A 15,065-nucleotide genomic window follows, 5' to 3' on the forward strand; every position below is an offset into this window, starting at 1 on the left:
AACATATTTTCCACAAGTCAACAATGACACTGTCGGAGAGTGGACTCTTCAGTAAAAGATGCAGGTGTTCTCGTACCCCCCCTATCTTACATTTGGTGGCAGCTGTGGGATGAACATTAATGTCCAGGTGGAACGATAAAAGGGGAAGATGCACATTCTATAAGGAAAGGCACTCCTGGTGAAAGTTAAACATGACAGGCAGGTGGACTCATTTTGTAATCAACATGTTTATTGGTTTGAAATAAAATGGACTGGCGGCTAGCTACAAATGGTAGAACTAAGCAAGAAGCGTGGCGGATTGACAATCAGTGAAAAAGATCCAAAGAAAGTAACTGGAATTTTACTCCCCTTACATTTTTGGAGGATTTTAAGTCCACTGTGAATTGCTGAGGATCTGGCTATGACCCACCAAAAATAGAATCCTTTTGACAGCATTAGGTTTTGAATGTGGAAATGTAAAAGGGAAAAATAATGAAAGGTCCAGAATCATGGAGCAGGTCAGTCAGCGTACAAAGTTGACTATGAATGAGTGACGGTCTAGCAGTTGAAAGGGAAGCCTGCTGTAAAGGTCTGGGCCATATTCAGTACAGACTGAGAGCAGTTCTAAGGCCTGTTCCTGAAACGCCCCTGTGTGTCGTGGTTCAGTTAATTAATGACTAATGGAATTCTAAAAAGACCTGATGATTGAATGCATATATGGATTTCACCAAACAAGGGCCACAAAATTGCAACAACGAATTAATGACATATCCAAAAAATCATCCAATCATAAAACTGAAGACACGGCCGCCGCCCCCCCACACACAAATCAAAGCATACATAAGGGAGGGACCAATAAATGTGACAAAAAGCCCCCCCCCCTGAAAAAAAGAATGACATTCACATATTGCATTTCAAATATCAACACAAGGGTTATATTTTTACGACAACACAAAATAATAAAACATTTGGTTTAGCAGCCAAAATCACAGGACAAGTCTCACTCTGTTTCAGTTCAAAAGGTTTGAAGGGCAAGTCACTCACACCAAAATATTAAGCTACACACAGTTACCATACTCTAAGTATGCCCCACAATGAATAGTATAAGGGAAAAAGCAGAGCAAATTCAAAATCAGAATTGTGACAATCATGTACCCAAAGACAGAGCTATTCTGCACAGTGTTGAAGTGTTCGGTTTTCACAGGTGCCCCAATATCAAAATAACCTGAACACCATCTTGTTGGCCACAAGGCTGATGTCCTTTTCACAACATTGTCACCATAAAAGCACCATAAGAGATGGATGACATGAGATTGTAAAATGTCTGGACCAATGAACAGTGCAGTTTCTATCAAAAAATGTAAATATTTTTTCAAGAACTCATTCAAATGTGAACCTTCCACTGCTTTTTTCCACTTTTCATTATTCCCTTTCTAAAATCAGGTTTAACCTGGGATATCAGGTAAACAAAATGAATGAACTGAAAACCAGCAGTACTCCAGACCTCCAGGGTAGGAGTGAATGCCCCTTCCATAGAACATAGTCCCCTTCCTAGTCATCTTCCAGACCTGAAAGTATTGCGCTTCATCAAACATGTCACTGGTTAATACCAACATTGTCACAGAAACATTCAGGAATGTTTTTCTTGCTTTTAACAATGCACATTTCATTTTTGGGGTAGTTTTTGAAATATAGATTTCCCTTCATTATTTAAACGTCGGAATTGACCTATATGGACAGTGATAAAGTGTAATGGTTCTGATAGAAGAAATATGAAAATGCATAAGCATGGTAGCAATTGAAAAGGACGAGTTTGGAGATTATGGAATCATGTTTAGACCAACGCTGAGGACAACAGTTCACCTGACATCCAAACATTACACTGCTGATTTTATGTGTATTTTACATTTAGTGTACATTTCTTCGCATTTGTTGATACCAAAATCTGAAATATACTCTGGATACAACCAGTAAGGGAGAGATGGGGACAACTTCTGAACTTGAGCACCGCACACAACAAGAAAGGCTGTCAGTCAAAACCCATACAGCGCTGTGACACGCAGAGCCAGAGCTCTGACGTCATTTATAGCATGTTACTGTAGAGCCACTTCGTTACAATTTAAACTTATCAGTGCCCAAATCTGCCATTTTCAACCCATATATGGGTTTGAGTGTAAAGGATTAAGAGAGGGGTTTGCAAAGTGGTTTTCATTTCCTTGTGCTTCTGTAAATAGATGTGACATTCAATCAAAATAGGGAATTCGGTGTCATTGAAGGCGCATTATTTGGTCACCTACCATGTACAGGTAACATGCAACATGTTATATAGCATTAAAACGATAGTTGTCGCTAGAAAAACTTGCTAATGATCTAGGCAAAGTTAAATATCTTAAAAGTGCAACACACCATGAGTAAGAAAATACATCGTCTGTTTCAAAGTCAGGCCGAGGAAAGGGGAAGAAAAGCAAGTACAATTACTATTATGTATACACCTTAAAGCCAAGAACACATCTTTTTATAAAGCACAACGACATAGCTAAAAGCTATCAAGTCTAACACCAACAACCCTCATAACTAAAAACCTATTCAAAAACAGGATTTTTATGTTAAATGGAAATTAATTATGAATGTAATGTTTACTCGATTTCCCCAAATTTGTTTTGTTTTTGTATTCATTTGCTTATGTTTAGATTCTTGTTAAAGAAACCGTATGTGTACTCTCTAAACTGTAATGCATTTGACACCTAGCAGCCAGACATCATTGGACAAAAAAAAAGAAGATTATACATCCGAAACACATTTCCTCTTGAGCCTTGAATTTCTAATCACTATTGGTTTGACTTGACAATTTCAATCCTGGGATATACAATATCCCCAACTGGCAAGTAAGTTTTTTTGTTGCCTTTCAATATATATCTATCGATATATAGCAAGTACAATTTCTATATAGGTCTTAACACTTTCCAGTTACTTAAACAGCAGAAAACTAGCATTCAAAGATTAGCTAATTACTGTGTGTTGTCACCCCAAATTCCACAGAGAAGAACCAAGGGTTCTTGGTCATCCTCAGAGGCTTGATGTTAAGCACTGTCCATCACAGGCTGAGAAGAAAGCATGGAGAAAATGTTACATCAAATCAGTAATTTCATTTTTTTTATTTTATAATGTTGGATATGAACCAGGTGCGAGTTTCTCGAAAGCCTCGTTGCCAGTGCAGTAGTATATACAGTATCTATTGATGAACAATTCCGCGTAGAACAGCAAAGTGCTTCATTTGTTCCATTTCGTTAGTTCAAGCACAGAAGATTGTCAACAGAAATAACAGGCCACATTAGCTAGAAGGCTTTTGAGAAACTCACCCTGGACCAGGCCCTGATGTAAGACCAAATTAATAGATCTCCTCTGAACAGGAGATCGATGTAACTCGTCGGTCAAAAGACAGCTTCCCTCACCTTCTCTGATGTTAGTTGGCCCTCGGTCGGTGGTTTTGATTCACCCGGCGCAGAAGACAGCTCAGTGGGCTTATGCCCTGCCTTGTCATTAAGCTTCAGCTCACTGTCAGACTTCTTACTATCCACCTTCGAGTCACCTTTGCCCTCTGTGTCCTTAGGTCGTTTAGGAGAGCTCTTCAGGGAGAGAGAAAGACGCATCACCCTTATTCAAGTGACATGTTTCCCCAAGTGGCAAGAAAAAGCATGTGAATCCTTTGGAAATATCTGGATTTCTGAATGAAATGGTCATAAAATTTGATCGGATCTTCATCTAGGTCACAACAATAGACAAACAGTCTGCTTAAACTAACAACACACATATGTTTTCAATTCTTTGTTGAACCCCCTGTGTAAACATGCACAGTGCAAGGTGGAAAGGCAAGTGAAACCTTGGCTTTAATAACTGGTTGACCCTCCTTTGGCAGCAATAACCTCAACCAAACCTTTTCTGTAGTGGAATTTTGGACCATTCCTCTTCACAAAACTGTTTCAGTTCAGCAATATTCTTGGGATATCTGGTGTGAACTGCTCTCGAGGTCATGCCACAGCATCTCAGTCAGGTCGAGGTCAGGACTCTAACTGGGCCACTCCAGAAGGTGTATTTTCTTCTGTTGAAGCCATTCTGTTGTTGATTGACTTCTGTGTTTTGGGTCGTTGTCCTGTTGCATCACCCAACTTCTGTTGAACTTCAATTGGCGGACAGATAGCCTTACATTCTCCTGCAAAATGTCTTGATAAATTGAGAATACATTTTTCAGTCGCAGATAGCAAGCTGTCCAGGCGCTGAGGCAGCAAAGCAGCTCCAAACGATGATGCTCCCTCCACCATACTTTACAGTTGGAGGGTTTTGATGTTGGTGTGCTGTGCATTTTTTCTCCACACACAGTGTTGTGTGTTCCCTCCAAACAATTCAACTGTAGTTTCATCTGTCAACAGAATATGTTGCCAGTAGCGCTGTGGAACATCCAGGTGCACTTTTGCAAAATTCAGACGCAGCAATGGGTTTTTTTTGGACAGAAGTGGCTTCTTCCGTGGTGTCCTCCCATGAACACCATTCTTGTTTAGTGTTTTATGTATCTGCGCTGTGCTCTTGCAGTAATCTTTGCAGGGCGGACACTCCTGGGTAGAGTAGCAACAGTGCTGAACTTTCTCCATTTATAGACAATTTGTCTTACCATGGTCTGATGAACATCAAGGTTTTTAGAGATACTTTTGTAACCCTTTCCAGCTTTATGCAAGTCAACAATTCTTCATCTTAGGTCTTCTGAGATCTCTTTTGTTTGAGGCATAGTTCACATCAAGCAATGCTTCTTGTGAATAGCAAAATACATTTTTTGTTGAGTGTTTTTTAAATGGCAAGGCAGCTCTAACCAACATCTCCAATCTCACCTCATTGATTAGACTCCAGGTTAGCTGACTCCAATTACCTTTTGGAGAAGTCATTAGCCTAGGGGTTCACATTCATTTTGTAGGTTGGGAAAAGTATGTTTAAATTCTGTATTCAATGTAGACAAGAAAAAATACAATAATTTGTGTGTTATTAGTTTAAGCACACCGTTTGTCTATTGTTGTAACTTCAATGAAGATCAGATCAAATTTTATGACCAATTTATGCAGAAAGCCAGGTAATTCCAATGGGTTCACATACTTTGTCTTGCCACTCACTGTACATGATTGCTTATTTGTTCATTTTTATTTTATTTAACTTTTTTACTGTTTTAAATAAACAACAAAAAAATTAAAATGCCATGCAATGATAGTTTCATTATGACAAGCAAAGTGACCTACACCTGCCACTCGTCTATTGAAGTCAGTAGTACTTTGTTAGAACACCTTGAAATACATTTCACAAGGGATTAGTTAATAGCTTATTCATCATTAGTCCCACATTTGTTAATGTTAGCAAGCTAGTTATTCACACATGTATAAACAACTTTAAAAAGTAATAATGATCCATATCATTTAGAAGATGTTTAATAGTAGGTTCATAAACCATTTACTAATCATTTATACTTTATAAATGCTTTGAGTGAACAGTGTAATTTATCACAAAAATAACTTCATTGGTAGACATTCCAGCCGTATCCGATTATACTTAAGGTCTCAAAAGAATAAGAATAAGCACACAGGATGTTGAAGGAAATGTAAAGCATATTGTTTGTAAATGAAGAAGTGTTGTAATGCAAATGTTTTGCTAATGTCAACCTTGCAAACCCAAACTAATCATAAATCAGGGAGATGTAACCTACACAACAGCTGGCCGGATCGGCCCGTTATCCTCTAGTGGTTTTTCATTCCTTCATTACAGCTGATATGTGATTGAAGTAGAAATGTTACATGTATGATTTGCAGGTGGAAATGTTACATGTATAACCTTTAAACGCAGACTATTTTCACACTTTGGTTTTGGTATATCACTGGCAAGAAAAAGTTATACTAATTGTTTTCCACCATAATTTGCAAATAAATTCATGACAAATCCTACAATGTGATTTTCTGGATTTTTTTTCTCATTTTGTCTGCCATAGTTGAAGTGTACCTATGATGAAAATTACAGGCCTCTCATCTTTTTAAGTGGGAGAACTTGCACAATTGGTGGCTGACTAAAAAAATACTTTTTTGCCCCACTGTAATTCCGTTTTCGGACGAAAATGTTACTTGACCAGCATAGAGTGCGTCTGAAGTTACACATCACACTATTACAAGTGTGACTGTTTGAATGAAATTATAAATAGATTTCCTTAAACATCCTCTGTAGTGTGTGATTGTTTAACCAATGATATGTTCAAGGCCATTCTAGGATAAAATATGCACTACATATTCTGCTGTTCTTTCCCCCACCTTGCACGATGCTCCTCACCTCCACTTCGTTCAAAAAAGAGACAGATTCCCTTACTGCAGATTCAGTCTAAAGAGCATCAGGTACTGCTGAATGGTATACCAAATAGCATTATTTTATGAGAATGTGCACTGTTCACTCAAGACATTATGAATAATTATTGCATACTTAAAAGGTTGTTTATAAATGTGTGAATAACTAGCTTACTAACATTTACACATGTGGGAGTAATTATTAATTAATTATGAATAAACTATTTACTTATAGTTACTATAAAGTGTTGCAAAATATTCCTGCAGAATATTCCTGTGGAACATGTAACTCCGTTTAAAGCAGAAAATGGTAACGTAACATTGCCTGTGAGGCAGTTCTTCTGCGATACCGGCCATCATTGTTTCCAAACATTTTTTGGGCACTGAGCAAATTTCAGGTCTTATGAGCAGAATCTTGAACACTGTGAGCATTCTGTGCAACTTACAGCATGCTTTTACTGTGAACACTGAGTCTGTGCCCACTTTCAGTTACAGTTTTAGAAAATGTCCAAGTAGACAACTGAAGCCATTTGGAGCCTATTAGGACATTCACAGTTGCCTATCAACAAAAACAATGGATCAAATGCATTGCATAACCTTTTCAGATGAAAATAGTTATTGGTTGAGGCCTGTATTCCATGAGAATTTTTAAAAACATTATGCAGGGCTTAACATTAAGCTTAGGTTTTTTATTTGTCTGAAAGCTCAAGTCACTTATCAGAAAACAGAAAAACTTGTCTGTAAACAGTGAACACCATGGGCAAAATATGTGACTGGAAATTGTGTTGTATTGTGACGAATGAAGGAACTACTTTACAAAATAAAAGTATTATTATTGGAACCATACAGAGAATTGTAAAAAATACTGTCTTTGAATATTCAAGCCCGTCTCAAAATACACTACTGCCCATTTGAGACAAAAACAAAGGTCTTAACCTGACGTGCTTTTGAAAGATGGCAAGAAACGTGTCGCAGCGGTGTAAGGCACTGCGTCTCAGTGCGAGAGGCGTCACTACAGTCCCCGGTTCAATTCCAGGCTGTATCACATCCGGCTGTGATTTGGAGTACCATAGGGCAGCGCACAATTGGCCTAGCGTTGTCTGGGGTTGGCCATCATTGTAAATAAGAATTTGTACAGACTTGCCTAGTTAAATAAAGGTTAACAAATTAATAGCGTTTGTATTAGCTATAACCTGCCTAATAACTTGCTAACTAGCAAAGAATATGAAAACATTTTCACACTCGACTCTGCTCTTTGATCTCAAAAGAGCTTCTATTCCAACAGTGGGTGATTCCTGATGGGCTGGCCCCAGGTGGTAAGTGTACGCAACAACACATCTGCCACACTGAACTTCAACACGGGGGCCCATCAGGGGTGCATGCTTAGTCCCCTCCTGTACTCCCTATTCACCCACAACTGCTGTGCCAAGCACAACTCCAACACCATCATTAAGTTTGCTGACGACAACAGTGGTAGGCCTGCCTGACCACTAACAACGATGAGTCAGCCTATAAGGAGGAGGTCAGAGACCGGCAGTGTGGTGCCAGGAGAACAACCTCAACGTAATCAAGACAAAAGAGCTGATCGTGGACTACAGGAAAAGGAGGGCCGAACATGCCCCCATTAACATCGACAGGACTGTAGTGGAGAGGGTCAAGAATTTCAAGTTCCTTGGCGTCCACATCACCAACAAACTATTATGGTTCAAACACACCAAGACAGTCGTGAAGAGGGCACGACAACACATTTTCCTCTTCAGGAGACTGAAAAGATTTGTCATGGGCCCAGAGATCCTCAAACATTTCTACAGCTGCACCATCGAGAGCATGCTGACCGGTTGCATCACTGCCTGGTATGGCAACTGCTCGGCATCTGACCGTAAGACGCTACAGAGGGTAGTGCGTATGGCCCAGTACATCACTGGGGCCAAGCTTCCTGCCATCCAGTAGCTATATACTAGGCAGTATCAGAGGAAAGCCCAAAAAATGGTCAAAGACTCCAGTCATCCAAATCATAGACTGTTCTCTCCGCTACCGCACGGCAAGCGGTACCGGAATGCCAAGTCTAGGTCCGAAAGGCAACTTAACAGCTTCTACCCCCAAGCCACAAGACTGCTGAACAATTAATAAAAATAGCCACCTGGACTGTTTACATCGACACCCCTTGCCCCTTTGTTTTTACACTGATGCTACTCATGGTTTATTATCTATGCAGTCACTTTACCCCTACTTACATGTACAAATTACACCGACTAACCTGTACCCTTGCACATGGACTCAGTACCGGTACCAGATGTATATAGCCTCTGTTATTTTATTGTGTTACTTTTTATTTTTTTAATTACTTTAGCTTATAAGGTAAATGTTTTCTTTATTATATTTCTTGAACTGCACTGTTGGTTAAGGACTCGTAAGTAAGCATTTTACGGTAAGGTCTACACCGGTTATATTCGGCGCATGTGACAAATACAATTTGATTTTGAAACTGCTTGTGCCGGCCAATGCAATAGAATGCTATTCTGATGCGCTCTGCCTACGACAAAATCACTGACAATCTTGCCAAGTTGGGTTTGATGCATTGAAAAAGACTGATGTGTTAATTTGATAATAATTCCCACACTACTGTAGAAGGAAAGAATGTAAACTAACGGGGCAACTAAAGGTCAGTAAAGTTAAATTTCATGCAACAGGATCTCTGCGCAGGCTGGAATTTCTTCTCCACTGCAGACCTGAAGGAGCTGCGCAGCTTAGAGGGGACATTGTCATAAATTACTACCTACAATAGTGGCTATATAGCCAATTGACTTCTTAGTAAATGCTCAGACGTTTGAATGCCCAATCAATTGAAATTGGCAAAATATAAACAAATACAGTAGCGATATGGGGTATGGTTCTACTTGTTAAGACTGACTAGACATGTGAATGTTTGACACTTACCTCGCTGGAACCCCCAGCTTTCCTCTTGGCCACTCCCTTGTCATTCTTCTCGTCGATGACGAGGGTCCCTTCGTCCTCGTCACTGCTTCCTTCTGCATCCCCCTTTTGTGCCCCTCCTGCCTCCACCGCCCCCTCTGCTGGAGTCTCCTTCTTTGCTGGCTGGGGGAGAAAGAACAGAATTAAGGACGGGAAACATGGTGAACTATTCCCAATGCACACCTGTATTTGCTGAGGTTGAGTATAGGTAAATGTGTATTTGGGAGTACTTTATCATTGATGATGAAATAGTAGGGTTTTTGTGTTCCCAGAATAGCAAAGAAAAACATTGGGTGGTGTGCGTCTTAATATCTGCTAAAATCATATACCATCATGTGTTACACAGGAACAAAGGCTCAAGCATGTCAGCAGGCACACAAACAGACACGTCCCTTTCAGTCTCTAAGCACACACCTCATAGCCCATGGGTTCGTGTATCACTGTAGGGTTGTTCTCAATTTCCCAGAGACCCTCGCTGAAGCCTTTCCTCTTGGTGGGCTTGCCAAACTTCTCCTTGCCCTCCTCATAAGGGAACAGGTCCTTGGGACCCAGGAATGCCCTGAGAGGTTGAAGGTTATAAAGTTCAAAAGTTGACGCATGCAACCACCTACAGAGCTTCAAAATACTGTTCTATGGAACTACCAGGTAAACGACTAATGTGTCATTCCAAATGAACCACCCAGTGCACTCATGGAGATCTGGAGAGCATTTGATAGGTGTAAGGAACGATATGGTGGTAGCTCCAACTTGTTCTCCGATAGGTATAAGTAATATGGAGAAAATACAGACTAGCCTATTAAAGCCTCTCATATCACGACTATTGTATAGAAGGTAGGGGCTAGGGATCCATTTGGAATTAGGCAAGACTATGTGATAGGATTCATTGCATCAAAAATGATTTACTTACGTCTCATGTGTCCCAAAGAAGAACACTTGGTACTTGTTGGAGGGGGACTTGACCACTCCTTCGGGTAACTCGTTAATCTGCGGAAGAAGGAAACAATGAGTGTAATTGTTAGGGAGTGCTTCAAACTAAATAACTAGGGGCAAAAGTGCAAATATGGTGATTTATGAATTTCAGGAGCTACCGCAAACAATACAAGTTCATATAAAATATTTTGTTTGGCTACTGAAACAAAGAAAAAGGCAGACCAGCATAAACTAAAAAGGCCAGAGCTGTTTTAAGAATTAGGTAATTAAAAATGTACTTCATACACTCACTTGAGAGGCCAGGTTTCAAGTGCTTTAATGACTGACACACACTTTCATTTTCTCAGTCAAATACACACATAGCGTAAATGACTGACATTCAGAGTTCTGTCAAAATGGTGTCTCTCCCCCCAAGGCAAATATTGGGCACTGGACACAGTGGCACATCAATGAGTCTCTTCACCGACCCCCTTCACCCAATTTGAGCTGAACAACAAAACAGATAGCCCTGTGTGTATATGTATGGCATAGTTTAGGGAATAGTAAAGAATTGTTGTTTTGTGTCCTGTGAATGTATTATGAATGTGAATGGAATCATGCACAAATGTATTGATAACCCAACGCTTGGGTGTGTAGTGAGTGTATACTTTTCTGAGGGCTCATTTGAAATATTCTTTGGTGTAGTTGAACACAGACACACATAAATAGAATTCCAAATACTAAGAATTAACATTTCAGAAGTAGGCCTAAATTAGTACTACTTTTATCTCTATTTACATTACAATTACATGCGATGTATCCACAGGCACACTCAAGATACATTTCATATGAGCACATGATACAATAACCCTGTTGTAATCTAAGGAGGAAAAGAGATGACGCCATTATGTCAAACATGTAGGGACAAATATGTCTATTAAGCAAACCAGATCACACTATATATTTTTCTTCACAAATAGCCAGGGAAACACTCCAACATAATTTACAAACTAAGCATTTGTGTTTAGTGAGTCGGCCAGATCAGAGGAATTAGGGACGACCATGGATGTTCTCTTGATAGTGTGTGAATTGGACCAGTTTCCTGTACTGCTAAGCATGTAACGAGTACTTTTGGGTGTCAGGGAAAATGTATGGAGTGAAAAGTACAGTCGAAGGCAATGCATCTCAGTGCAAGAGTGAGCAAAACTGTCAGCAAGGCAACGAGTGGCTACTTTGAAAAATCTAAAATATCAAATATATTTGGATTTGTTTAACACTTTGGTCACTACATGATTCCATGTGTTATTCTACAATGTAGAAAAAATAGTCAAAAATAAATAAATAACTGTTGAATGAGGTGTGTCCAAACTTGAGGTACTGTCTGTGTGTGTGACATATATATACACACACATTTTAAAAATAAACTAATGGCAATTCTTAATGAATTACATGACATACTTTCCACTAATTTGCAATGGAGTCTGAGCTAAAACACCCGTACACCATTTACATTACCTTACAATAGGCTCATGCATTGCTGCCAGACAATCAAATGCCACCGCTGCCACCAAATACCCTATATATATATATACACAAAAGTATGTGGATACCACTTCAAAATCATGTATTCAGCCACACCCTTTTGCGACAGGTGTATAAAATTGATTACACAGTCATGCAATCTCCATAGACGAACATTGCACTTACTGAAGAGCTCAGTGACTTTCAACATGGCACCGTCATAGGATGCCACTTTTCCAACAAGTCAGTTCCTCAAATTCCTGCCCTGCTTGACCTGCCTGTCAACTGTAAGTAGTGTTCTTGTTTAGTGGAAGGGTCTAGGAGCAACAATGGCTCAGCCACGAAGTGGTAGGCCACACAAGCTGACAGAATGGGACCGGCGAGTGCAGAAGCGTGTAGCACGTTTAACTAGTCTGTCCTCGGTTGCAACACTCACTACAGAGTTCCAAACAGCCTCTGGAAGCATCGTCAGCACAAGAACTGTTCGTTGGGAGCTTCATGTAACCGGGTTTCCATGGCCGAGCAGCCGCACACAAGCCAAAGATCAACATGCACAATGCCGAGCGTTTGCTGGATTGGTGTAAAGCTCACTGCCATTGGACTCTGGAAACACTTTTTCTGGAGTGATAAATCACGCTTCACCATCTGGCAGTCCGACAGACAAATCTGGGTTTGGCTGTTGCCAGGAGAAAGCTGCCTTCCCCAATGCATAGTACCAACTGTAAAATTTGGTGGAGGAGGAATAATGGTCTGGGGCTGTTTTTCATGATTCGGCTAGGCCCTTTAGTTCCAGTGAAGGGAAATCTTAATGCTACAGCATACAATGATATTTTAGACAATTCTGTGCTTCCAACTTCGTGGCAACAGTTTGGCATTCTGTATTTTAGTAGGATCCCCATTAGCTGTTTCGAAAGCATGAAAACACAGAACATGAATAGACAAGAACAGAACAGTTTGGGGAAGACCCTTTCCTGTTTCAGCATGACAATACCCCTGTGCACAAATAGAGGTCCATGCAGAAATGGTTTGTCGATGATCGGTGTGGAAGAACTTGGCTGGCCTGCAGAGCCCTGACCTAACTCCCATCAAACACCTTTGGGATTCATTTGAACGCTGACTGCGAGCCAGGTTTAATCACCAAACATCAGTGCCCGACCTCACTAATGCTCTTGTGGCTGAATGGAAGCAAGTCCCCACAGCAATGTTCCAACATCCAGTGGAAAGCCTACACAGAAGAGTGTAGGCTGCTATAGCAGCAAAGGGCGGGACCAACTTCATATTAATGCCCATGATTTAAAAATGTTCGACGGGCAGGTGTCCACATACTTTTGGTAATGAGTATTATCCATTCGGAAATCCCACACTAGCAAACTCAGTTACAATGTTTCAAAGTATCCATTTCGCGACTCGACTAGTAGCAACTTTGTATCACAATCACATTTGAAATACTACTGGTTGGACTTGGAATAGTCTAATATCTTAGAAGTCGAGGGGTAACTGACATTAAATGTACTCCAGCCTATTTGTTACAAGTTGAATATATAATATGTTTGTTTACTTGAAGCCAGGATCTATCAGACAGCCTATACTAGGCCTCGTATCAATGATTAAATTAAACAGCATCTCTGCGAAATGAATAGTACTCAGGACGGCATTTGCTAGGTCAATGTAAAAGTATGTTTACTGCTACAATTTAGATTTCCCAAAATGAAACACCAAATGTATAACAAAAAAAATGTCACTAGCCTATTTCACAGCGCGCAGTCATACGCAAATAAACTTTGCAAAGACCAGGGGTAGGCCTCAATGATCTGATCTAGCAGATAGGCCCATATACATGTGGGATAGAAACAAGAAGACGTAGGCCTACTATTAGCGTTTGGTTAAGAAGTAAAAGTCTGAAGTTGCTTACCCTCGCGGGCCAATGTGGATAACCCTTCATTTTCGCAAACACGAGATCCCCAGGCTTATACTCTTTTTGCCTATTCGACCTCGGCATGGCTTCTCAGTGGATGAATAAGATTTTTTTTATATTTATATAAAAAAATGGACAATGTCGGTTTACTGTTGCAAAAACAACGAAATATAGCAACCTAGAGGATTGCACTTGTTAGGTTAGGAGCTCCAACTTTCGGTTGCTTTAGGTTTTCGCGTCAAAATTCAGCCACGCGTAGAAAATTGGAAAGTGGACGCAATCGAATTGGTAATGTTGCGCGGTCTAGTGCTTTGCAGAGTGTGGTTACAAACTGCACCTATCAATTGTAATTTTCGTATGTTTTATAAAAAATCCCGTTATTCCTGCCGTCCTAATCCTCTGTATATAGAGACTTGTTTTTGTTTGAAATTGGAACCGCTTCCCTCTTCCGAGCAGACTCATTATCTGAAATTGACTAGTATGGGCTAGGCTTGAAACCGAGGTAGCAAAGATATTGGAATTCTGCAAGATTACATAACCTCCAAGGATTTTAAGCTAAATAAACCTACCAAAACACCAACAAAATCCTTATTTTGTATTTGATTTGCTTTACCTCAGATTAAAATTGTCTATAATATTCCACTGATACAATATCATTGATGTATCTGAGTAGCCTATCTAGGGAGATCCAATTCAATTTTCTCCACTATTGTGTCAATCCAAAAGGGGTACTGTATTTGGCTTTATTTTCTTTCACACCGTCCTTTGTAGCATGGTTCCAGAAACCATATGGTGAATGAATGTGTAACCCCACAATTCAGCTTGGTGCAGCTCTGCTGGCTAGTAGTGTGAAAAGGGTTGGGTAGTACACAAGTTTCAAACTGACAATTAACTCTGAAATGTCCAGCTGAACTTTTTTTATTTTAAATGTAACCTTTATTTAACTAGGCAAGTCAGTTAAGAACAAATTCTTATTTACAATGACCTGCCTACCTGGGAACTGTTATTCAGGGGCAGAACAACAGATGTTGACCTTGTCAGCTCAGGGATTTGACCCAGCAACCTTTCGGTTACTGGCCCAACACTCTAACCACTAGGTTACCTGCCACCCCAATTTTATGTCCCAGGGTTGCTCCTGGTATTTTCAATTTAAGACAAAGTGTGGGAATATTGAAAACTCCAAAGAACCTGTACAAATCTGTGTAAAAAATGATTGACATTAATGGATATATCAAGTAAATGTAGTTTTAGCAGTACTTTCACAGGGTTCATTAGTGAGCACTGTCCAGGCGAATTGCTGAATTTCCATCAAGTGTGGAAGAAATGTAATCTTTTAACAACATATTTTTATGCCCTTAGGGAAGACACACCACAAACACGGACAAACACCCTTACATCAGAACACT

General features: G+C 40.0%; 1 protein-coding gene across 1 annotated transcript; it reads right to left on the minus strand.

Annotated features, from left to right (window-relative positions):
* Nucleotides 1–211: 211 nt before the first annotated feature.
* On the minus strand, nt 212–14,125 carry LOC124043430 (hepatoma-derived growth factor-like). Its single transcript, XM_046362036.1, has 6 exons — nt 13,657–14,125; nt 10,222–10,298; nt 9,729–9,873; nt 9,279–9,437; nt 3,432–3,605; nt 212–3,080 (listed from the first exon to the last, which is right to left on the minus strand). Exons 1-6 carry the CDS (start codon nt 13,741–13,743, stop codon nt 3,060–3,062), a joined length of 663 nt encoding a protein of 220 aa, XP_046217992.1. The 5' UTR covers nt 13,744–14,125; the 3' UTR covers nt 212–3,059.
* Between the last annotated feature and the right edge of the window lie 940 nt (nt 14,126–15,065).

This window comes from Oncorhynchus gorbuscha, linkage group LG09, assembly GCF_021184085.1.
Source record: "Oncorhynchus gorbuscha isolate QuinsamMale2020 ecotype Even-year linkage group LG09, OgorEven_v1.0, whole genome shotgun sequence".
Classification (NCBI taxonomy): domain Eukaryota; kingdom Metazoa; phylum Chordata; class Actinopteri; order Salmoniformes; family Salmonidae; genus Oncorhynchus; species Oncorhynchus gorbuscha.